Below are 24,021 nucleotides of genomic sequence, written 5' to 3'. Positions count from 1 at the left end.
CGGAGTCGGCTGGGGCTGCCACCCGCAGTCCGCTCCGCGTCGGCTCACGCACCCGGGCCGCTGGCCCGGTGACACTACACCGGAGTCGGATTACAACCCGCAATTAACATATGAATTCAACGAACCTGAAGACAGGAGGCGGGGGAAGGGGGGGCAGACCCAGAACTGGCGCCCGGGTCCTTCGGGCGCAGGAACTTTTCTCCGGGTGTAAAAACTCTTTGATTGGCTGCTCGCACGCGCCTGCCCGCGCCCTCCATTGGCTGAGCAGACACGCGACCGGCGCGAGGAGGGGGCTGGGAGAGGAGCGGGGGAGCCACTCTGGCGCGTGCCGCTTTTTAAAGGGGCGCAGCGCCTTCAGCAACCGGAGAAGCTTCGTTGCACGCGACCTGGTGTGTGATCTCAGAGTGGGTGGGGGAGGGTCGAGGAGGAAAAAAAATAAGACATTGCAGTAGAGACCCGGGAAGGGTTTTTTTTTCTTTTCTTTTTTGTGGAGCCGGTTTGCCAGTGCCTCCGAGCCTCCTCCGCCTCCGAGCCTCTGCAGTGCAATGTCCCGCCTGCTGCACGTAGAAGAGTGGGCTGAAGTGAAGGAGTTAGGGGCCCACCATCGCCATCCCCCGCCGCACCACCTCCCGCAGCCGCCACAGCCACCTGCGACCCTGCAGACGAGAGAGCATCCCGTGTACCCGGCCGAGCTGTCCCTCCTGGACGGCACAGACCCACGCGCCTGGCTGGCTCCCACTTTGCAGGGCATCTGCACGGCACGCGCCGCCCAGTACTTGCTGCATTCCCCCGAGCTGGGTGCCTCCGAGGCGGCGGCGCCCCGGGAGGAGATGGACGGCCCGGGGGAGCTGGGGAGGAGAAGCGGCGGCGGCGGCGGCAGTAGCAAGAGCCCGGGCCCCGTCAAAGTGCGGGAACAGCTGTGCAAGCTGAAAGGCGGGGTGATGGTAGATGAGCTGGGCTGCAGCCGCCAGCGCGCCCCTTCCAGCAAACAGGTGAACGGGGTCCAGAAGCAAAGGCGGCTGGCGGCCAACGCCAGGGAGCGGCGCAGGATGCACGGGCTGAACCACGCCTTCGACCAGCTGCGCAACGTTATCCCGTCCTTCAACAACGACAAGAAGCTGTCCAAGTACGAGACCCTGCAGATGGCCCAGATCTACATCAACGCCTTGTCCGAGCTGCTGCAAACGCCCAGCGCCGGGGACCCGCCGCCGCCGCCGCCCGCCTCGTGCAAGAGCGACCACCACCACCTCCGCGCCGCCGCCCCCTATGAAGGCGGTGCGGGCACCGCGACCGCCGCGGGGGCACCGCCGGCCTCCGGAGCGGGCCAGCGGCCGACCCCGCCCGGCAGTTGCCGGACTCGCTTCTCCGCCCCGGCCTCGGCGGGAGGGTACTCGGTGCCGCTGGACGCCTTGCACTTCTCGACTTTCGAGGACAGCGCCCTGACGGCGATGATGGCGCAGAAGAACCTGTCGCCATCGCTGCCGGGGGGCATCCTGCAGCCAGGGCCGGAGGAAAGTAGCAAAACTTCGCCCCGGTCTCACAGAAGCGACGGGGAGTTTTCTCCCCATTCCCATTACAGTGACTCGGATGAGGCCAGTTAGGAAGGTGACAGAAACCCTGAACACAGACAGAGACAAAATCGCCCCTTCCCCGTGCGCGGACAGCCCCGCGGCTAACGATCCCCGCGCCCTTTTAATGTTTGCGCGGCGACGGTCGTTGTTTAGCAACGACTTGGCTTCAGATGGCAGCTACATTTGATGGTTTGCAAAAGCCTCCGCTATTCCAAACTTCCCATCGTCCAATGTTGTTTGATGAAAACCTGTTAAAGTCGTGTTCTTCCCTCCCACCTTCTGCTTCCCCTATAGATAGGGTATAATTAATTATATATATACCTAGTTCCCTGCTGCCAATACGCTGCTAAAACATCGCATCTTCTCTATCGCTGGTTTGTGTTTAATTTATTTTATGCCCTGGGCATCCATCCTTGTGTGTTGCGCGCGCTCACGTGTGGGAGAGTTAGTATTCCTCAACTGTTTCCCAAAAAATGCGTTATGAAACTCAAAGTGAAGACTTCCAAAGTGAGTGACTTTTGACTGTGGAATTGTTCGAAAACGGGCAACTTGGAAGTGTATGTGTTGTATAAACATACCCAGTATGTATATCCGATCGCTAGAAAGTTGGCGTCTTGTAGGAAACTTGGCGCACGCACTTTATCAGCCGCTACCGCAGCGGCTCCGGGACAAACTCAACTGCCAATTGCAGACCAGTTTTGTTTTTTAAACACGGCCACTTATAATCCTTAAGCTTTTTGCAAATTTTTGTTTAAAAAATTAAAATTTAAAAAAAAACATGCCCAGTAGTGTCAAAAGCATTTGGTCAATTTTATTTTTGCTTTGTTAATGTTAGAACGTATTTATTATTGAGTGTTTGCTACCATTTCTACTTATCTTGATTCATTTTTTACGTTTTCTACTCGAGACCATTTTATTTTAAATTAGCAAAGCCATTGCCATTGTTTTATGTATTTCCTTTTGCAAATGATAAAAATAAACTTGAAAATAACTTTTACTTGTCACTTATTCCATTCTAATGTAAGCATGGAAAACAGTTTCAAAATAACCTTGAAGAACTGAACTCTCTTCTAATAAGTTCCAATTTGTGCACTCTAAGAGTTTTGAAGAACAATCCTGTTATTAACCTCATATCTTCAAGTAAGACAGGAAACCGTAGGGGCGAAAAGCGCTGGTCAATAATTAAATTGTGAGGTAACACTTCTCCTGACTTTGTAAGCGTTGCTCTTGAGTAGTCAGGATCTTTCCAGTCTTCCCCACTCCTAGCCTCAACGACCTCTGCAAGGTTGTGTGCAGGTCTCCTAGAATTTCGCCAGGAGTAGTGAACTTTGCTAGGGTTTCCTATTGCCACTTCACAAAAACTAGCCAAGCTGAGAGCTTTTCTTGTTAAGGTCAAATTCACAGCACAAGCCCATTCTTTCTCTCCCTCCCCTTCTCTCTCTCCCCCTCTCTCCTCTCTTCCTTCCTCCTTCCCTCTTTCTGGGGAGGAGGAGGTTTGATGGCAAAGAGAAAAAAGAGGACAATGGAAAAGAACCCGAGGAAAGGGGTTGAGGTTAATCGATTCAAAACTCAGAACCTGCAGTTATCCTAGGAAATTGTTCACCTCCACTCACTCATGTTTTTCCTTACAAGCAATTCTGCTTCTTCCAATGTCGATGGTGATGTTTGTCCTTCTGCATCAGTAACTATGTAGAAAACATTTAACTACATTTTTAGTCAGTTGCAGAAACTAAAAGGTGCACTCTCTCACCTCAGGGTTCTCACTAAGTAATAGCCTATTCTGGGTGTCAGGATCATTCACTCTGAAAAAGCTAATATGGTGTGTGTGTGGAGAAAGCAGAAAGCGAAATACGTTTTTGGCAAACTTGAAAGTGGAACGATTTGTTAAACTGAAGATGGGTGATGTTCCACCGGATGAGCATCACTGAATTAGGGAGGCTGATTTTAAAACGAATCTTTTATATTTTGTTTCTTCGCTGCGGGTGGATAACAATTTGCAAGAGCAAAGAAGCGGGACGGAACGCCGCGAGAGATGGTTGTTTTAATCGCTCCCGCATCCCCCTTTCTCCGCAGCATCTTGAAGTGCGGAGAGCATCATAAACTGGGTGTAGAGAAAGTAACGCGAGGAAAGGAAGTTCTGGTCAAGGGTAGAGAACTGCGGAATAAGCTCCTCACTGACCACCCGGTATCCAGGGGCTTTCAGCTGATGCTTATGATCCAGGGAAGCCAAGGAAAGCCTGCGCCAGCTCTCTGGGAGAGAGGTGAGCAGCGGCTCCAGGCACTTTCCAGGGGCAGAAACCATGCACCTGTCCCTTAGATAACCTTTTGCCCCCACTGAGTTTGCTGTGCTCACGATAACCATCAGGAATCTTCTGGCTGCTGAATAAATCAAGCAATTGCTTCTAACGCCTTTCCATTTCACTCCCCAAAAGCAGACTCAACAGGCATGGACATAAGCAACCGTGCAGGATGAACGCAAACATATTTTTATAGTTATTTGGCTTGGTGTGTCTGCATACATGTGGAGGGAGAGAGGGAGGGGGGGAGGGAGAGAGAGAGAGAGAGAGAGAGAGAGAGAGAGAGAGAGAGAGAGAGAGAGAGAGAGAGAGGAGAATGCTTTTACCTGCTATGAATCTGAGTAGGGGAAGGACAGGACTAAGAAAAATAAAGTTGTGATTTTTTTCCTCCAAGAAAACTGTACTTCATTTTCAAATATCTTTGTGTTCATTTTGTGTTAACCAGAGGAAAAAGACTCTTCCAAAATTATTTCTTTTCATGTGCATAAAGAAATTTTAAAACAGAAATGACATCAGAAATGCCTTTGCAATCTTTTATAAATGCCCTGCCCTTGACTGACTGCGGCCAAATTACGCCAACGTCGTGTCAATATCCAGAACTGCATCTTAGTACTCCCATCCACGAGTACAATAAACCCACAAAATTTTCTCTGAGAAATTCTGTGACTAGGAGCTACATCTATGCAAATGTTCAGAGGGTTGTGTGTTTTTTCGTCTGGTACCACAATAACAGCCAGATATTTAACTTTTAAGTGTTAGTGGCATTATATACAAATTGAAGATAATGCTGACTTCACTTAAGGAAGTCACTTGACATTTCCTCTCATGAGAAAAAAAAATGATTATCAGATTGGAAATTCTGTATCACACTGATTGAAAGTGTGGATGAATTCTTCTAACCCATCACAGACAGGCACAAAAAGCCAAATCCCTTTGTGGCAAATGAAGTGTTCAAAGTTCAAATGAGGACTTTAACCTCTTTTCTTTCCCTCATTCTATTTCTTTCTTCTTATGCTGGCATTTCTTTGAGAGAGATGTACAATCACATTTCCATTTTAAGGTTCTGCTGTGGAGTTTGCATAACAAACGTTTGGCAGCTTGCTCTCTTACACTCCATTAACAAGCTGTAACATATAGCTGCAGGTTGCTATAATCTCATTAATATTTTGGAAACTTGAATATTGAGTATTTCTGAGCACTCATTCCCCATATGCCAGACCACTCCTGCCATGCTGACTGGTTCCTTTCTCTCCATTATTAGCAATTAGCTTCTACCTTCCAAAGTCAGATCCAAGTATCCAAGATACTAGCAAAGGAATCAACTATGTGTGCAAGTTAAGCATGCTTAATATCACCCAAACAAACAAAGAGGCAGCGTTTCTTAAAGTAATGAAGATAGATAAGTCGGGTTAGTCTTCTGCGACACTGCTGGGGCTTTCTAGAGTTTTATATACTTTCGGCAGCGTTGCTTTATATTCTGTCTTTGCCTTCTACCCCACCACCACTTTTATTTGTGGAGGGTTTTGGCTCACCACACTTTAGGAAACTTAATTTGATTTCACAGAAAGCGGAGGAAGATTATTTTTGGTAACTGACCATTTTAAGCATATTCTGTTTGGAACATTGCTAACTGGGAGTTCTTGGCCAGAAAAAGAGGAGGCATTAATGTTCTTCATGCAGGACCACTGCCTTTATTAGGCCCGTCTACTGACTTTTCGAGATCTAAACCTGAACCAAGTAAGCGATCTTTTATCAAAGGATATCTTGTCATTATTTCTCTTCTTTGTTCATTTGGAAGTTCAAGAAACATGATCAACTTCATCTTGGTTGTTCCAAGTTAGAATTGGAAACGACAGTGCAGACCCACTTGCCTGTGGCAACCTAGACGTGTCCATTGCAATCTGGAGAGACGAGCAATTGTGTGCTGGTGAGAGTTTAAAGATGACCTCTAGGAGTTGAATGGGTGAGTGAGGGTGGGGCTGGGTACATAGCCACCCTGTAAGTCTCTCTGTTTCTGACTGCTCTCGCCAGCCACCCTCATCCTAAACTGACCAGCGCCCCAGACGCCGACTCCTGAGGTCCCTGCCCTTCGGGTAGGCCCCGAACAAGCAAAGGCCGAGAAGCGGAGAATGGGTTAAATTCTGGGACCCAGCGGAGGAGAGAAGTCGGGGGAAGATAAAGAAAAGGACAGGAACCAAGAAGCGTGGGGGTGGCTCGCCGTAATGTGAGTGTTGCTTAATTAGAGAGCGGCTGACAATAGAGGGGCTGGCGAGGCTCCTGGCCGCGGTGCGGGGCGTCTGGAGCGGAGCACGCGCTGTCAGCTGGTGAGCGCACTCTCCTTTCAGGCCGCTCCCCGGGGAGCTGCGCGGCCACATTTAACACCATCACCACCCCTCCCGGCCTCCTCCCCGTCCGCAGCCCTCCTCGGCCCCCCCACGGGCAGAACTCACAGAAGCGAGCCCCTCCGTACGCCTCCCGCGCCGGCCCGGACCCGCTCCTCCCCCAGCTTCGCAGCGGGGGCCGCCACTGCCCACTGCACCGCCCGGCAACGGGCCGGGCCGGAAAGAAGCTGCGCAAAGTTAAAGCCAAGCAATGCCCAGGGGAGGGGACGCTGGAGGCGGCGGCGGCGGGAGAGCTGCGGGTCGTGCAGGAAAAGCGAGGCTGGGGGCTGGGGCACCTGAAGCGTGACCCGAGCCCCAGCCCGGGAAGCCAGCGCATCCTCCCGCGCCAGGGGCCTTGAAACGCGCTGCCCGCGACCCGCGCGACTGCCCGGCTGGCGGAGAGCTGGTCGTGGAAGATCCGTTCACCTTTTCTCGCTAAAGATTCCGTTCTTCAGTCCTTCCCTTACCCTAACATGTTCTGTAGGCTCTTCATCTGTGGCCGCTGTCGCAGATCTGAGAGTTTAAATGTTCATTGACCAGAGTGCACTGGCTTTGTCTCCCACGATCCAGACCTGGGGCACAGGTATATGATTCATCCCCCCTCCCCTTCAGCTCCCTAAGTAAAGGAAAGCAGAACAAAGCATTCTGAGGCAAAGACGTTGGGCTTCTTTGCATCCCAGTGTTCCTCTTCTTATTTCAGTCCTGCTTTCTCTGACCCGACATAAACAAGCAAGTAAAATAGGTTTTTGTAGCCTACTCTGCAGTGAGGCCAGGCCATACTGCATGTTCATACTTTTCCTCGGGGAAACTAGAAGTTTGCTTCTCAGGGATGAAAAATGAGATGCTCTCCAATATAAGTCTTGCTTTTTAGCAGTTCTAATTAAAGAGTTAAGAGGTCTGATAAAAAAGAAATGGTGTTCTGGTGGCCAGCTGGTCCACCAGGACTCCCTCCTGTCAGAATGATGGAGGAAAGGGCGAGCTAGGATCCTAGGTGGCTGCCCTGGGATTTCTCAAGCCAACAGATACGTTGCTCTTTTGGGCCACTGACCACTTATTTGTCTCTTCTAGAGACAGTCCTTTACAATCCTTCCTACCTGCTGGCTCCTACAAACTCTTGCTGACTGAGATGCTGGTGGAGGAAGAGTTAGGGTTGGGAGGGATCCTCAACCTTGAGGCAGGAATGAGGTAGCATTGGAGAATGGAATTGATATCATGTATGGCCTAACCTTAAAGGCCACAAAACTAGAAGAAACCGGGGGGAAACATAGAGCCACTAGTTGACCAGGAAGATGCAAAGTCAGTTCTTTTAATGTTCAATAACTTGTATCTGCTTCAAGAAACAACCTAACCGAAATGTATTTTTTTTCCTTTAAATTGTCTTGTAATCAAAGAGCTCTTGGTTCAGTAGGTCAGAGGAGAATGCCAGAATCTGCACACAGGTTCTCAGATGAATCTGGTTCAAGTGCAGCCAAGGACTACACTATGGAAAGCAATGATCTGAAGGAGGTCCTGGTTGGTCCTCTTTTTGAAATTGCCCGTGAAAATAAACACTGGCTAAATAATCCTCTGTTGTCTCCTTTTATAATACTCGGTCATTTTTCCAAGAAGAGAGAAGCAAACAACTTAGCTTCTTGGAGCCCATAACCCTGATTTGGCTGCTTTCAGGCTATAGGCCCTGGGACAATATGCTCCAGGCCTGAGGTATCTCAACTCTGAAGTGATCCAGCTGCACAGAAACATCAGAACAGTAGGTAAAAAAGCTCTACCCTCTGGCTCAGTCAGAGAAGCCAAAATCATAACCAGTGAGTGCTTGTGAACAGCAAGGAGTAAGAATTTTCTTAGGCTCCGCCAACTCTACGAGAAATACGGGACAGGTTGTCATGAAGCCCTTAGTTTAAGGTAGGTAGCCTAAGTCATGTCCCTCCATAATAACTCCAGCATCCCTTTACTGTGGCATTGACTTCGATGAAAGAGTCAGCCACCTATAACCTGACTGATGTAGCCATTGTTCCCTTGTGCTGCGGATGATAATCAGAATACAGAAAAAGCAATTTTATGATTTAGAAGGCAATGATCTCATGAAATAAGCATGACTTCCTTTGGTGAGTAATTCTTTTATTCCTTCCAAAGTCTTGCTCCACTGCCTCTTATTCATATTCCCACATCTCTCCCTTTTCTTCATCAATGAATGGGCAGATACTGGGTACTGATGTCAGAGCGGCACTGAGATTAACCACCATGAGGGATATACAACAATAAAATGGAGCCCCCACCCTTTTAATATTGAGAACTTGGTGGAATCTGAGGATGAAACAGGAAAAAGAAGCTTCATCCCATGGGTGAGAATGGCATTCTTGCTACAAATGGGCCAACCAGCTTTGAAGTCTTTATGTTTGTCCCTAAATTATTTAATCCATAGTTCCAAGGCACCTTGTTTGTAGCCTTCACTGTTTCCCTTAAAAATAGTAGAGATTCCAAGGGGTTTGAAACTCTCAGTGCTAATCTTCAAATCAACCACAGGCCCAGTCTCTTCCTTTAGAGTTTAGAGCAGCGGTTCTCAACCTGTGGGTCGCAACCCCTTTGGTGGTCGAACGACCCTTTCACAGGGGTCGCCTAAGACCATCCTGCATATCAGATATTTTCATTACGATTCATAACAGTAGCAACATTACAGTTATGAAGTAGCAACGAAAATAATGTTATGGTTGGGTCACAACATGATGAACTGTATTTAAAGGGCCAGAAGGTTGAGAACCACTGGTTTAGAGGATGCTTTTATTTTGCTCCTTAGAAGTTGTTAGTGAGGTTGCAGTCATTAGTTCATACCAGAAGAAAATGAGAGTGATTCAGTTGCCTGCTAAAGATAATGTAGCTTGCCGAAACCGGCTTGGCTCAGTGGACAGAGCATTGGCCTGCGGACTGAAAGGTCCCAGGTTCGATTCCGGTCAAGGGCATGTACCTGGGTTGCGGGCACATCCCCAGTGGGAGATGTGCAGGAGGCGGCTGATCGATGTTTCTCTCTCATCGATGTTTCTAACTCTCTATCTCTCTCCCTTCCTCTCTGTAAAAAATCAATAAAATATATTTTAAAAAAAGATAATGTAGCTAAAGGTACCCCAGAAACCATGACCAGGGCAACCCAGGTCTGCTCTGAGTCTAGGCTCAGTGTTCTTTCCACAACACTCACCTGCCTCAGGTGCATATTTTCAGCCAATCACCCTACACCCACCACTCCTTAGTAACTTCTGGGTGATAGAAAGTCCTGAACTCTTGCTTTTTACATTTTTTCCAGAAAGAGATAATCCATAGATGAGGGTCCATTTCCAGGTGATAGATTCGAATCAACTGGTAAGAATAATTTTCATTTACAATGTCAGCTTTCCTCCTTGATTCAACTGACATTGTACATGTGTGCCTCTTATTCTATATAGAAATTTCTTTATGATCTCCTCTAGAAAAATCCATCCACGTACTAAATAGTACATGTAGGTTAGAGGGTAAGGCTAAGGAATGTTATATAAAACTGTGTCCTGAAGAGTAACAGCCTCAAAATTGTTGCTCTATCTATGTGTATAAGGGTGGTAAGAAAATGGGGCTATAAAGTTTATTGTTTCTTTTGGAGGGAGAAGTAAGTTAACATGCTATGTTTGTAGCTGTGGATTCATCCAGCGATGACATACAGTTTTTATTCACTTGGTCATCTGAACTATTGGCTTTTTCCCATAAACCTTTCTCCAAACCACTGTCTGAGCATCTCTCTGTAAAGCATCTCTCTGTTTTGAAAAGTTCTGTTCTTTATCATGAACAGTACTCCATTTTATAATACTTCTATAGGGTGTCCCAAAATTCAGGCAAGATTTGAATTTTGCACGAGCATTAACAAAACAACAACAACAAAAGCCTAATGTTACTTGGTTTATTGAATCAGATTCTAATATCTGTTGCTCTTTGCTTTCAATTCCTTCAATTTGATAAGCATTACCAAGTACCAATTATGGCCCAGGAGCAGGGACAATGAAGACCAATGAAGACCACAGTTTTGCATATGTGCCAGCAAAGCCATGGAGGCCCTTTACCTGATGTGCTATTCCATACATAACCCTATACTGTATACTTTATGAATCAATAAAAAAGTTACAATTTTTAATTATAAACCTGTGTTTTCTATCAAAATTACTTCTTGCCTGAATTTTGGGACACCCTACATTTGTTGGTTTAAGGCAACCTCTTCTATATCATTTGTGACTTAGATGCTTTCTACAACCCCCCTCCCTGCACCCCACTCCCCTGCCAAGGAGTGAAATGGGAAGTAGGTGGTATTTGAAAAGCAAAATATATTTCTAATCAAAAAAGGAAAGATTGCAGGCAATTACATAGGCCACATTTTAGGGCCAAGGATAAACTTTGTACCTGCTGTCATGCCTAGATATTTTCCCACAACATATGTGACCCCCATTGCTCATTTTCCCCACCTGCACACCAGGATAGCTGCTAAGGATTTAGTTCAGAGCCGTTTTTGGCAAGACCTAAACCCACACTGCTTCCTAATATGTCCTGCATTGTGGTACCACCTCACCCATCTGGCCAAACTTCTCCTCACTAATTTGGAACATCTACAGGGCTCCTATTCCTAGAAATGAAGCAAAAGCTGTGCCGTAGACTCTTTTTCTATTTAACCTCACTGTGAAAATGACCCTAAAGAGTTCACTGTAGGCAAGGAGGGCACACACACACACACACACACACACACGCACACACACACATACTTCCTCTGCTGTGTCCATTTTGCTATCAACAGAGAGGTATGACCTACCCAGGCCAAGGGCGTTGGCTTTGTTTCAATGTATTCAAGAACTGGAGGGGTCAGGGTGGGAGGCATGGTTATTCAGTCAAAGTCTAAATTAACGAGGAAGGGCAAGGCTTCTCCCGGGCTACAGAAGGGCAGGAGTGATTTAGTGGGTCCATTTGGGAGCGTGTCTGGAGCACTTTTCCAGGTGCCAGGCATTGCTCTCTCTTGGTGGACCCCACTCCAGCCTCACACTCCTGGGAAATAAAGAAGACAATAATCTATCTTGTTAACTAAGGGTTTTCTTCAAAAATCTGCTTTCACCTCTGAGCTCACTTTCTGGGTGCTCCATCCCCCCACCCCCACCCCCCAATCCATCAAGGTCTGGTAAAGATTCATCTTTTTTTCATGCAAAGCTCTACACACTTCACCAGAATTGCTGATGTATTTTTAAAGGGCCAGCCATCTCTAATTTGACTGTGCCACTGACCCTATGGCAGGTAGATCGTGCCCATGATGGAGAGAAGCGCGAATCAAGGTCACTGGGCCTCTGTGTGCTCTGTCACACAATTCCTTGCCTCACTTTCTCTTTCAATCAGACTCTGAGTTGATTATAGTGGACACTAGAACCTCCTCCCCTTCTTAGAAAGGCCTTGTAGAGGTTTAACTTTTCCCTAACCTCCGAACTCCCCAAGGGGAAGCTGGTGCTCCCTCCTCGGCCCCAGTTGCTCTCCACATTGTAACTATTGGTGGAAGTGCTTTTCTGAGAATCAGAGCAAGGTCTTATTCACGTCAGTGTCCGCGCTCCTAGACCCCCGTGTGCCCTCCCAGGATCCATCTGGGACCATACCTGCCCTTACACCTGCCCCGGGCAGTTGGCTTCCTCGCCGACACCTCGCCCGGAGACCTGAGAGCGCAGTGCCGCTGGGGTCACACCTACGACCCCTGTATCTTCTGACTTTCCCTCGACCCCCGAGTTTGCTAGCGCGGTGTTCCCTCTGTGTACCATGTTTCCTGTGAGCTCTCACCTGCTTCTCATTCATGCTCCTCTTCATTCCCACCTCCCTACCATTTCCCCCTAGCTCTCATGCCATCTTTTGGGCCCTTCCCTCACGCCCTCGGTCTTTGTTTTCTAATACTCATTCTTCTGAGCTGGTGGTTTTATTTCGAGTCTTGGCTTCTTTACCAACATCACCTAACCTCATCGGTCTCCATCCTTCGGATTAACTCTCTTCTCCTTGGCCTCTGCCCCCGCAGTCGGGGCAAGACGCAAACAGCCAGCCACTCCCGCAGCCAGGCGAGCCGGCAGCACGGCTTCCTCCCGGAGCCCCGGGCGGGGCTGGTGCTGGTTAAAACCTGGCGGAGACTGAGGACTCTGCAGCGCCTCCCGTGGGGGCAGCTGCGGGCATCGCCCCTTGACCCTGGCCGGGACTACCGCAGAGGCGGGAGGTGCGGTGGCGGCCGAGAGCTGGGGGAACCGGATCTGCTGTCACTGTGAACTGGAAGATTTTTTCCTCCCCTGTTCTTTTTTCCCTCCCCTCTCTGTCCCGGCAAAAATACCCAGCAGCGTTTCGGTGTCTGCGCTGCCGACGTGCGCCTCCTAATCTCGGTTAATCAACTGGAGATCACTGATGCAGGGCAGCGTCAGCCCATCTGTTGGATCAAGAGTCAGAGATCTCTATTTCTTCTGCGCTCAGAATTCTCCCCGGGCAGGCACCTTGCTATAGTAACCTTCATTTAATACTCCCGTTATCGCCCGCATTGGAGCTCAGCCACACGCCCTTCGCAGAAAGATCCCTCCTCCAGCTGCAAGACTGGCCGGGCTCCGAGGGATTCGCTCTTCAGGTCCCCTGGACCGCAACCCAAAGATTGTGCTGCTGTCTTCAGTATGCCACCCAGCAGTACACGTTCGGGATAATTTCTCTCTAAAAACAACCCTCAGTTCTTTCAGCTTCTTTTTGTCATGTACCCCTTTCCGTTTATTTTCATCCAGGCAATAAAACATATTCTCCCAGAGATGCTGTCTTCAGTCACGGGAATAATTTTGGTCCATCATCCTTGTAAACTGCTTTGCGGGACATTTCCAAAGAACAATAGAGGAAATGAACGATTGAGAACTGTGTTCTGCAGTTTACCAAGGTAACTGATCCTTTCACTGGGCCCTCCTGAATTTTTCAACAGTAAGCGAGTTTCATTTCTGACTGTTCCATCATTGTATGTTTCATGGACAGCTGGACCTTTAAATTATGTTACCCCGTAACTATCCTTCAAGAGTTCTAATTACTACTAATCACATAAAGTCAGAAGATGAATGAATAAGACATTGGAGAGAGAGAGAGAGAGAGAGAGAGAGAGAGAGAGAGAGAGAGAGAGAGAGAGAGAGAGAGAGAGATTGTGACTGCAAACCTTGCAAGAGGCATTTGTACCTCTATGCTTGTGGTTGCTGAGTGTCTGCTCAGGTCTAGAGGTATTCACCAGGACAGGTGGCAAATAGGGGGTTAATCATTACATAAAATGAGGCATCATATCTTTTCAGTTTGGTTTATACAGAAGGGCAGTAAAGATTTATGCTTCAGGAGGAGGATAAAACTTATTTTCAGAGTATGTTGACTCCTTTGAAAGTTTAATTTCTAAGAAAATGTAGATATTGATAACCTATGTGATAGAACAGCTCTAGCTCTCCCTAAAAGAACTCTATTCCTGGTACTTTAATCACCTTTATCTTCTTAGACTACATGAAAACTTAGGTTTCTGAAAAGTTCTAACATGTAAGGCTTATAAGAATATTAAACTATAGTAACATTTAAAATATTTTATTAATTTCATAGGGGAAGGGAGAGAGAGAGGGAGAGAGAGAGGGAGAGGGAGAGAGAGAAACATCAATGATGAGAGAGAATCATTGATTAGAAGCCTCCTGCATAACCCCGTACTTGGGATCATGTGCCTACTGAACCGTGACCTCCTGGTTCATAGGTTGATGCTCAACCATTGAGCCATGCTGGGCGGGCTATAGTAACATTTTTAAAAGAGAACATTCTCTAGATAATTCATTGAATTAGGTCATACAGTTTGGCTAAATTAGTTTAATTTCTTGCAGTATTTTAAAAAGAAGATTCTATCCTCCAATAGTTCTAATTACTGCTAATCACATTTTAATTTAGAAATATCTAGTGAGCTGGCCTTTTTTTTTTTTTGTCTTCATAGAAAGGGTGCTATTTCTTTATTATATTTGTGAAAAATTAGTTCATGGATATAAATAGGACAGGTATATCTTATTACTATATATCTCTCTGGCATTGTATTTCCCAATTCCAGTAAAGCAAGGTTGAAAGAGCTTTCTGTCACCAGCTAGTTATTAACAGAAACAGTATTCATTGCTGTCCTGGCTGTAGGCAGCATCTGAAGCTCCCTGCAGTTCGATCCTGTGATTATTAACTCACTTCCCACCAGTATCTTATACAGGCCCATTATCTACTGTCAATATTTTTATAGCCTATGAAGAGAAGTCCTGCTTACTTCCTGTTAGAAGGGAGGTAACAGGGTTTTTTTTCCCTCCTTTTTTAAGTAGATAAATATGTACTCAACAAATATGTTTGACTGAGGAGGGAAAATGGGAGGGAAAGGGGAGCCTAGCATCTGCTGTCTCGCAGGCTCATTGTGTGGTTAATAATTGCTCCAGAATAGTTTTACAGGGTGTAGGCTTTCAGAAACAAGGGTTACTGAAAGATCCAGGTCTGAAAACTTTTTCACTTCTGTTCATACACCGAGTTCTAGAGAGTAGGCGAGGTGTTTTGGTTGTTGATATTGTTTTTAAACCAGCTTACCTTGGTGGAAGCCATTTTTGTTTTCCTTTGAGAAATCTCTTAAGGTATATTTTTGTGAAAGAGATGAACTGGTGTATAGTTTCCCCATTCAAGAGAATGGACCTTCATAACATAGGACTGTCATGAGGGTATGTTATGAATATAAGGTTAGTGCTATCAGGGCTCCACTTTGTATGAATAAACATTATTTTAAAAGTTTATGCAAACATAGCCGGCAGTTCAATGTACTTTAAAAAGTGATGTTTATCATCGATTGTCCTGTATTCTTTATTTCATGGCTGCTCTGATCAATTAAAAGACCAAGGTAAATTATCACAGATGTGGGATAACATAAAATATTTTATTGAATAATGATATTTTTAAACATAATTTATGACATAACATTCAACTTGGAAAATTTTCAAGTTGAAAATGCTTCTGTCAAGTATTAGAAGATTCTTTCGGTGCTTAGAGTAATATTATTTTATTTTATTATAGAGGCCCGGTGCACAAAAATTTGTGCACTCAGTGGGGGGGGGGGGGGGGGCCTCAGCCCGGCCTGTGCCCTCTCGCAGTCTGGGACCCCTCAGGGGATGATCACCTGCTGGCTTAGGTCTGCTCCCCGGGAGATTGGGCCTAAGATGACAATCAGACATCCCTCTGGCAGCCCAGTAGCCCTCGGTGGATGTCCACTTGCCAGCGGGGAGCAGGCCTAAACTGCAGTTGGACATCCTTAGCGCTGCTGAGGGGGCAGGAGAGGCTCCCACCACCACCGCTGTACTGGCAGCCATCAGCCTGGCTTGTGGCTGAGCAGAGCTCCTCCCATGTGAGAGCACCCTGACCACCAGGGGGCAGCTCCTGCATTGACCATCTGCCCCCTGGTGGTCAGTGTGTGTCATAGTGACCAGTCATTCCCAGTCTTTCTGCTGTTAGGGTCAGTTTGCATATTACCCTTTTACTATATAGGATAGAGGCCTGGTGCATGGGTGGGGCCGAATGGTTTGCCCTGAAGGGTGTCCCAGATCAGGGTGGGGATCCCGCTTGGGTGCCTGGCCAGCCTGGATGAGGGGATGATGGCTGTTTGCAGCTGGTCACACCCCCTTCAGGGTGGGGGTCCCCAGTGGGGTGCCTGGCCAATCTGGGTGAGGGGCTGAGGGCCGTTTTCAGGCTGGCGGGTGACTGAAGCTCCCAGTCTCTCCTTTTTTCTTTTTATTCTGGGATTTATTTACCTTCTATGGCTGTCACTGGAACTGAGAGCTGGCTTTAGCTCTGAGGCTCGGCTCCAGCTCTTAGACCTCGGCTGCTGAAAGCAGGTATCTGAGTTTGTTTGGCTTCTATAATTGAAACACTGTTACAACTCCAGCTCTGAGGCCCGGCTGGCTGAAAGCAGGTTTCTGGGGATTGTTTAGCTTCTATAATTACAACATTGTTTCTTAGACTGCAGCTCAGAGGCCGGCAGCAGCAGGCGGGGAACCTTGGCTTCCTCCATCACTGGAGCAAGCAGGCCTCCTGTTCGCTTCAGCTGCCTGGCTGCCGGCCGCCATCTTGGTTGGCAGTTAATTTGCATATCACCCTGATTAGCCAATGGGAAGGGTAGCAAAGTTACAGTTAATTACCATGTTTCTCTATTATTAGATAGGATTTAAAATATGTTTTTATTGATTTTAGAGAGAGAAGAAAGGAGAGGAAGAGAGAGATATAGAAACATTGATGAGAGAGAAACATTGACTAGCTGCCTCCTGCACACTCGTCACTAAGGATCGAGCCCTGACCAGGAACAAACCAGCAACCGCTTGGTAAATGGGATGGCGCTCAACCAATTGAGCCACACGGGCTGGGCTAGAGTAATATATATATATATATATATATATATATATATATATAAAATTTTTTTTTTAAGCAGTAGATGTGGCTTGATCTCAGCCTGGTCAGGTGCATGAGGGAGGCAACCAACCAATGTGTCTTTATCTCATTGATATCTCTCTTTCTCAATCTCTCTCTCTCTCTCTCTCTCTCTCTCTCTCTCTCTTTCTCTCCCCCTCCTCCCTCTCCTCCTCCCTCCCCTCCACTCACTCTTAAGGAAGCAAAAATAGTGATAAATAATTGCTGTGTATATCATTTATGAATAAAGTAATTATCTCCAAGATTGCATATACATAGCAGTCAGATATAAAGGAGTAAAAAATAGCTGATTTTAGTATTACACAGTGGAACAAATATCATACAGTGCTGATAACCTCTCATTTGGGAATATTTTTCATTGTGAAATTATGTCTCAATTCACAACCAGACTCGTTTTACCTAAGATTTTAGGGCTGGGTTTGGCAAATTGGTGAGAGATAATGATGCTTTACATCAGGTAATTAGTGTGAATGGTGAGAACTGTCAAATTCTGGACATAGTTTAAATGTACAGACAACAGGATGGGCTGAATACTGAAAGTAAGATGCGAGAGAAAGAGAGGATACTGAGATCACACCAAAGTTTGTGGTGTAAGCAACTACAAGAATGGGGTTGCTATTAGCTAAGATGAGGAACACAGCAGAAGAAGCAGCTTTGGTGTGGTGGGAAGGAGGCTCAGTTTTAGACACATTACACTTTCTGTAAGGAGCACTTTGCAACTTCTCTGCTGAGAGTCAGAATGATAAATCTGTTTGAACAAAAATAAAACAAAGTTTAATTAACTTCAAAGAAACAATAGTGGAGAGAATCCGATGTATTTTTAGAATACCTGGTATCTAATCTATACTAATAAAAGGGTAATATGCTAATTAGGGTTGACATCCATCAGGACAAAGCCACAGTGGCTGCGAGGTCTGGGACTCAGGCAACCATGGGCTCCGGCAGCCGCCGCAGCTGGCAGTGGCAGCAGCAGTGGGGTGATGGGGGCGGCACCTTACCCTGATCAGCCTGGTTGCCTCCTGCAGAGGGCAGCCAGACTGTGGCTAAGGCCCACTCCCCAGGGAGAGTGGGCCTAAGCTGTCAGTAGGACATCCCCTGAGCGTTCCCGGACTGTGAGAGGGTGCAGGCCAAGCTGAGGGACCTCCCCCCGCCCCCCAGTGCACAAATTTTCATACACCAGACCTCAAATATGTTACTTAGCTTCATTAGGCATTTTGTTTTTTCATTTGTCAAGTGGATATAATAATTTTATTACTTTATGGATTTATCCATATTATGGACTTAACACAGTGCACTCCACATGATGCTCAGACAATAAATGTCAGTGTTTGTCAAAGCAATAACATGATTTGTCTCTCTTGCTAGACTGAGAGCTCATTAAATGCACGAATATCTCTCATTCTTCTCTTACCTGCTAACCCAGCAAAGCATTTGGAATATAGTAACTATTAAATTAATCAGAGCCTGTAGCTAAGTGGAACTGAGAAAGGCTGGAACCTGAATCCCTCCCCTAGCACTGGCCATTTAGTCATCTAGGTAGCAATGATGGGAACAGTTTTACATAAGTAATAGAGATTGAATAGATCTTCAACTGTAGAGTTGTGAGAAAAGTTATGTAAGGTAGAAATAAGAGCCCATAGAAAAGGAAAGATGTATGCTATTCTCTCTGCTCAGAATCATCAGCACTTAACCAAGTCTGTGTTAAGTTCCCAGGACATTATTCATTTATATTTTCACACTAGATTAGTACCATCAAGAGGGAAATATGAAAGAGGATGAATCAGAGTAACCTAAGAGGTAGCTGTGATGTGAAGAACTCATCTTGGAATTGGAAGATTAGATCTCTAATCACTTCTCTGCCAAGTTTTAACCAATATGAACATAGACTCCTTGAATCTTAGCCCCTAGATCTAGTCAAACTTCTAGGCTTATTGTAAGTGTCTAATGATATCATTCATGTGAGGTTTATATTAAAATTTATAACTCTATTTATAAAATATAAAGAACTAATAGAGTACAGTGAAAATCTCAAAATGTAATCACATGGTGGATTAAGAGTACTTGGGAAAGCTTGCAGTTCTAAGGGAGATGGGACAGGCACACTCTACAAATGTTTCCATTATAAACTGCCTTATAAGAAACCTATTTTAAATATAATGATGTTGGGGAGTAAAATGTAAAAAAATTGGGAAAAAATATACCATGCAAACACTAATCCAAAGAAAACTGAATGGTTAATCAATATCAGACACAGTAGACTATACATCAAGAAAAATTATCAGGATTTAAGAGAGACATTACATTATCATAAAAGGGCAAATTTACAAGAAGACGTAAAAAATCCTAACATGTATGCACTTAACATCAGAACTTCAAAATATTTAAAGTCAAAACTGATAGAATTAAAAGAAAAAAAATAGACAAATCTTCAATTTACTTAGAAAATTCAACATTTCTCTCTCAATAACTTATAGACCAAGAAGACAAAAATAATGGAAGTGCTGAACAGCACCTATTCACCAGTTGGATCTAATTGATTTTTATAGACCATCCATCCCAACAAAAGCAGATTACATATTTTTCTGAAATACAGAAGAAATATTTGCCAAAGTGGACCATATTTAGCATCGCCCAGATGCCAAAATCAAGGACAGTTCCAGAAAATAAGACTATAGACTAATAACCTTTGTGAATATAGACAGAAAAATAATCAACAAAATGCTAACAAATAAAACCCATAAAGTACAAGAATAGTACACTATGACCAAGAGCAGTTTGTCCTGGAAATTCAAGGTTCATTCAATATTTGAAAATCAACCAATGTAATTAAACCAAGTAAATAGAAAAAAAGAATAAAACCCATATGATTATATCAATTGAAGCAGAAAAAGCATTTGACAAAATTCAATATCTCTTCATAATAAAACTACACAGTTAACTAAAAATAGAAGGGGAACCTCCTTAACCCGAAGAAAGGCACCTACAAAACATACAGCTAACATCATGATTCATGGTAAAATAATGTGTTCCCCATGAGACAGAAAATAAGGCAGGACTGTCCCTTCATGCCACTTTTATTCAACATAATATCAGAAGTCCTAGCCAGTACAACAAGGCAAGGCAACAGTTTGAAAAGTAAGAATTAATCTGTTACAGTATATAGAATACATACTTGTGTATGTAAAAAAATGTCATGGGATTAACAAAAAAAGCTCTTAGAACTATAATGTGAGTTTAGCAAGATTGCAAGTTCAATACTCAAAGAAATCAGTCATATCTGAATATACTAGCAATGAACAATTGAAATCTCAAATATTTTAAAAAATAGTATTCACAGTAGTTCCAAAAAGTAAAATATTTTGGAATAAATCTAATAACTTCCAGAACACTGATTAAAGAAAACCTAAATAAATCAAGAGACATACCCTATTCATAGATTGGAAGACTAAATATAGTTAATATGTCACTTTTCCTCAAATTGATGTACAGATTACATATATCAAAATCCAAGCAGGAAATTTTGTAGGCACAGACAAACTGATTCTAAATTTCTATGGAAAGTGAACAGAATTTGAATAGCCAAAACAATTATTATTATTTTTTTTTTTTTAGAAAAGAATAAAATTGTGTGACTAACACTACCTGATTCTAAGAATTGCTGTAACACTACATTAATTAGTAAATTGTGGTTTTGGCAAAAGGATAACCACATAGAGCAATGAAACAGAATAGACTATCCAGAATTAAGTCCACAGAGTTAAGGTCAATTGATTTTGACAAAAGTGCAAAGTTAATTCATTTGAGAAAATTTATCTTTTCAATAAATCATGTCAGAACAATTAGACATTCACAACTTAAAAAAAAAGAGAACCTCAACCTGAACTTCACATCTTATGTCAAAATTAACTCAAAGTGGATTAGAGATATAAACATCCTATATAATAAAAGGCTAATATGCAAATCAATTGAACGGTGCAACGACCGGTCGCTATGACACACACTGACCATCAGCCAGCAGATGCTCAATACAGAAGTTGGCCCCTGGTGGTCAGTGCACTCCCATAGGGGGAGCTCTGCTCAGCCAGAAGCTGGTGAGCCCAGCGGTGGTGGCGGGAGCCTCTCCCACCTCTGCAGCAGGCGGATGGTAAGGTGTGAGAAGTCCTGGTCCGTGAGAGCCTTGGACTGCCAGAGGGATGTCTGACTGCTGGCTTAGGCCCAATTCCCTACCCCCCACCCCCATCCCTGTGGGCCTAAGCCAGCAAGCAGACATTCCCCCAAGGGATCCTGGACTGCGAGAGGGCGCAGGCCAGGTTGAGGGACCCCCTCACCCCCAGTTCACAAATCTCATGCACTGGGCCTCTAGTAGTACATAAAACTGTAAATTTTCTAGAAGAAAACATAGGAGAAAAATCATTGTGCCCTGGGGTTAAGTAAAAAATATTCTTAGAATCAACATCAAAAGCATGATTCATAAAAAAACACACAATTGGTTGATATATTAGAGTTCATCAAAATTGTTTTTTACTGTAAAATACATTATTAAGAGAATAAGACAAACTAAAAACTGGAAGAGAATACTTGCAAGTCACATATTTAACAAAATATATTTGCACAAAGTATATAAGGAATTTTCAAAACCCAACAATAAGAAAATAAACAATTAAAAAATAATGAGTGCAATGGAATTATTCTATATCCCAATTGTGGAAATGGTTATAGGGATTCATACATGTGTTACAATTCACAGAAATGCACACCCCCAAAAAGTCAATCTAATTGTTTGTTCATTTAAAAAGTAAAATAAGAAAATGAAAACTTAAAAACAGTAATTGGGATACTAAAAAAAATAAAATTACCACCAGAGAAAGTAAATGAAGAGAGATGGAGGTTAACTCATTTTAGTGGTTCAAAATGTATATACTATGGATACTGAAGAGGAATTATAAGTCACACATGATGACTTAATTGTCATACATAGAACCCAATGAAAGAGGAAAAGATTGGAGTCAAAGTCTAGACTTATTAATCTTGAGATTCTAAGTTTTAAAAATAAATTGGCCCAAACATAAACCATTGTGATCTAACATACAAGCTCTAAGAAAATAGATTTTGCCCAAATGACTTAGAGTACAAAAGGGAGGTTTAGAAGAAAAACAAACAGATGGTACCTTAAAATATGAGATTATGTGTTTATTTGGGATAGGTGATAGTGAATAATAGAAATTGTGGTGGATCTAACCACACCCTAATCACCCACTAACACTGTCAATTATACAAATATATAGTTTATGTTTATATCCCCTGCAGCACTGAGCATACTGACTGGTACATAGAAAGTGCTTAATTAACACTGTTTAATTGAAATTGAGTAGAATGCTTCCTGCAATTCTAAGCTGTCTCCTAAATTCTCAAAGAAAAGCAGGTCATATAAAAAAAGATGTTGAAAAAGGGGGACAATTAAGAATAATTCTCTCTTTTGTGCTAAATACTTAGAATAACTCTGGTTCTCAATTAAATATGGATATTGCTTAGGGTGAGCAGAGAAAACTGAATTTTTTATGTCTTTGGAAGAAATTACAACTTCAAAAGAACACAACCTTAAGAATTTAAAATGTTCTTGGCTGACATCTACTGATCAGACTCCTTGTAGAGAAAAGCTCATATTAGCAAACATTTTACTTTGAAAATGAATATAGATGTTTTGCTAGAAGTCACACAAAAGTTAATCAATTATTATCCCAGCAAGTTAAAAGTTTGAAACATGAGCACAATTTTCAATCAAGTCAAGGTATGTAATGAGGTATTTGAGAGAAGAAAAAATGACCTTTGGATCTGTTCTTGCTTTGCCTTTGCCTGGGTGATTAATTTCATCTTTTTCTTTCTTGCTTTCTTTTCTTTTTTTCTTTTTTTTTCTTTACACACCCTGCCATAAACTTTTCTATTTACACTTTATTGTAACTGACTTCATGTCATTTGCCTTGCTTAATAATAATCGGTTAACAGCCAGGGCAGGTGTTCTCAAGGATGTGGCCCTTTCATAGAGTGAATCTAAACAGTTTCTTTTTAAAATCATCATAAAAAGCATAAAGATAAAACTCTTATTCTAGTCTCTGGCAGGGGAAAAGATATATATATGAAAAAAAAAAGGCAAGGATGGGATCTGGAATGGTAAAATTAGCAGTAACCGACCCTTAAGTTTATTGGATGACCTTCCTTTCAAAAGTTGTAGTTGACCAATCCTATCTAGTGATGGCCTCTGCTAGCACCTTAACTTTTACATGGCTTTTATTCTACCTTTTTGTGTTATGTTTAGATGTAAAAAAAATAATTAAACTGTTGATTGAATTTCTGTAAAGTTTTGAATTTGATTGCTTATTTTCTGAGATAATGACAATAATCCACTTTCCTACCCTTTTCACCAATGAGCAAAATTCATTCTGCTCTCCTATTCAACTTAGAAATACATTCTGTTTCCTTTCATCCCACCTTTACACACTTGAATGCCAAGTTCTCTCCAAACTATATTTCACATTTATTCTTCCAGAATTTTCTAACCCAGTCTTCTGGTCACATCAGCTTCTTCAGGATGGTCTGTGGATATCCTCAAAACTTTGCCCCAATCTTCCCTGGGTGTTTTCTCTCACTAGGTTATTACTGATATTAAAAACAATTGTTAGCCCTGACCGGTTTGGCTCAGTGGATAGAGCGTCAGCCTGCAGACTGAAGGGTCCCAGGTTCAATTCTGGTCAAGGGCATGTACCTTGGTTGTGGGCATATCCCTGGTAGGGGATGTGCAGGAAGCAGATGATTGATGTTTCTCTCTCACCAATGTTTCTAACTCTCTATCCCTCTCCCTTCCTCTCTGTAAAAAATCAATAAAAGATATATTAAAAAAATAATCGTTAGATTAAACTAGGAAGATCCTGTGACATGGCTAGAATCCAATGTGTAATCTGGGAAAATTGACTTGGATTGATATATGAGTAATTTAGTGTCCTGAAGGTATGACTTTCAGAAGCTAAAAGTAAAGACTTAATTTACATCTTGGAACAACAATGAGAGTTAGGGAAAAAAACAATAAGGGGCAGAGAAAAGTAGAGGTAGACTGAGAGAGAAATCTATCTGGGGATGATGGTAGTAGTTGGACAAGTAGGTACCACTATAGAAATACAGAAACAATATCAAAAGGAATGCAGATTGTGCTGGACATAAAATAGAGGCCAGATGGTCTGCCTTGGAAGTGTTTTTATATTAGAAGGCCTCTCTATCCATTCCAATTCC

At 43.7% G+C, this 24,021-nt stretch overlaps 1 protein-coding gene across 1 annotated transcript; it reads left to right on the top strand.

Moving 5' to 3' along the window:
* Window positions 1-208: 208 nt before the first annotated feature.
* Window positions 209-2,566, top strand: ATOH1 (atonal bHLH transcription factor 1). Its single transcript, XM_059665355.1, has one exon. It carries the CDS (start codon window positions 546-548, stop codon window positions 1,599-1,601), a length of 1,056 nt encoding a protein of 351 aa, XP_059521338.1. The 5' UTR covers window positions 209-545; the 3' UTR covers window positions 1,602-2,566.
* The last annotated feature ends 21,455 nt before the right edge of the window (window positions 2,567-24,021 follow it).

This window comes from Myotis daubentonii, chromosome 1 (genome assembly GCF_963259705.1).
Source record: "Myotis daubentonii chromosome 1, mMyoDau2.1, whole genome shotgun sequence".
NCBI lineage: Eukaryota > Metazoa > Chordata > Mammalia > Chiroptera > Vespertilionidae > Myotis > Myotis daubentonii.
Note: the sequence above shows the minus strand (reverse complement) of the source record. Positions and strands in the feature narration are given on the sequence as shown.

Bases quoted from the DNA above. Each gene is read 5' to 3' on its own strand.
- ATOH1 (XM_059665355.1), top strand. From the start codon at position 546: ATGTCCCGCCTGCTGCACGTAGAAGAGTGGGCTGAAGTGAAGGAGTTA.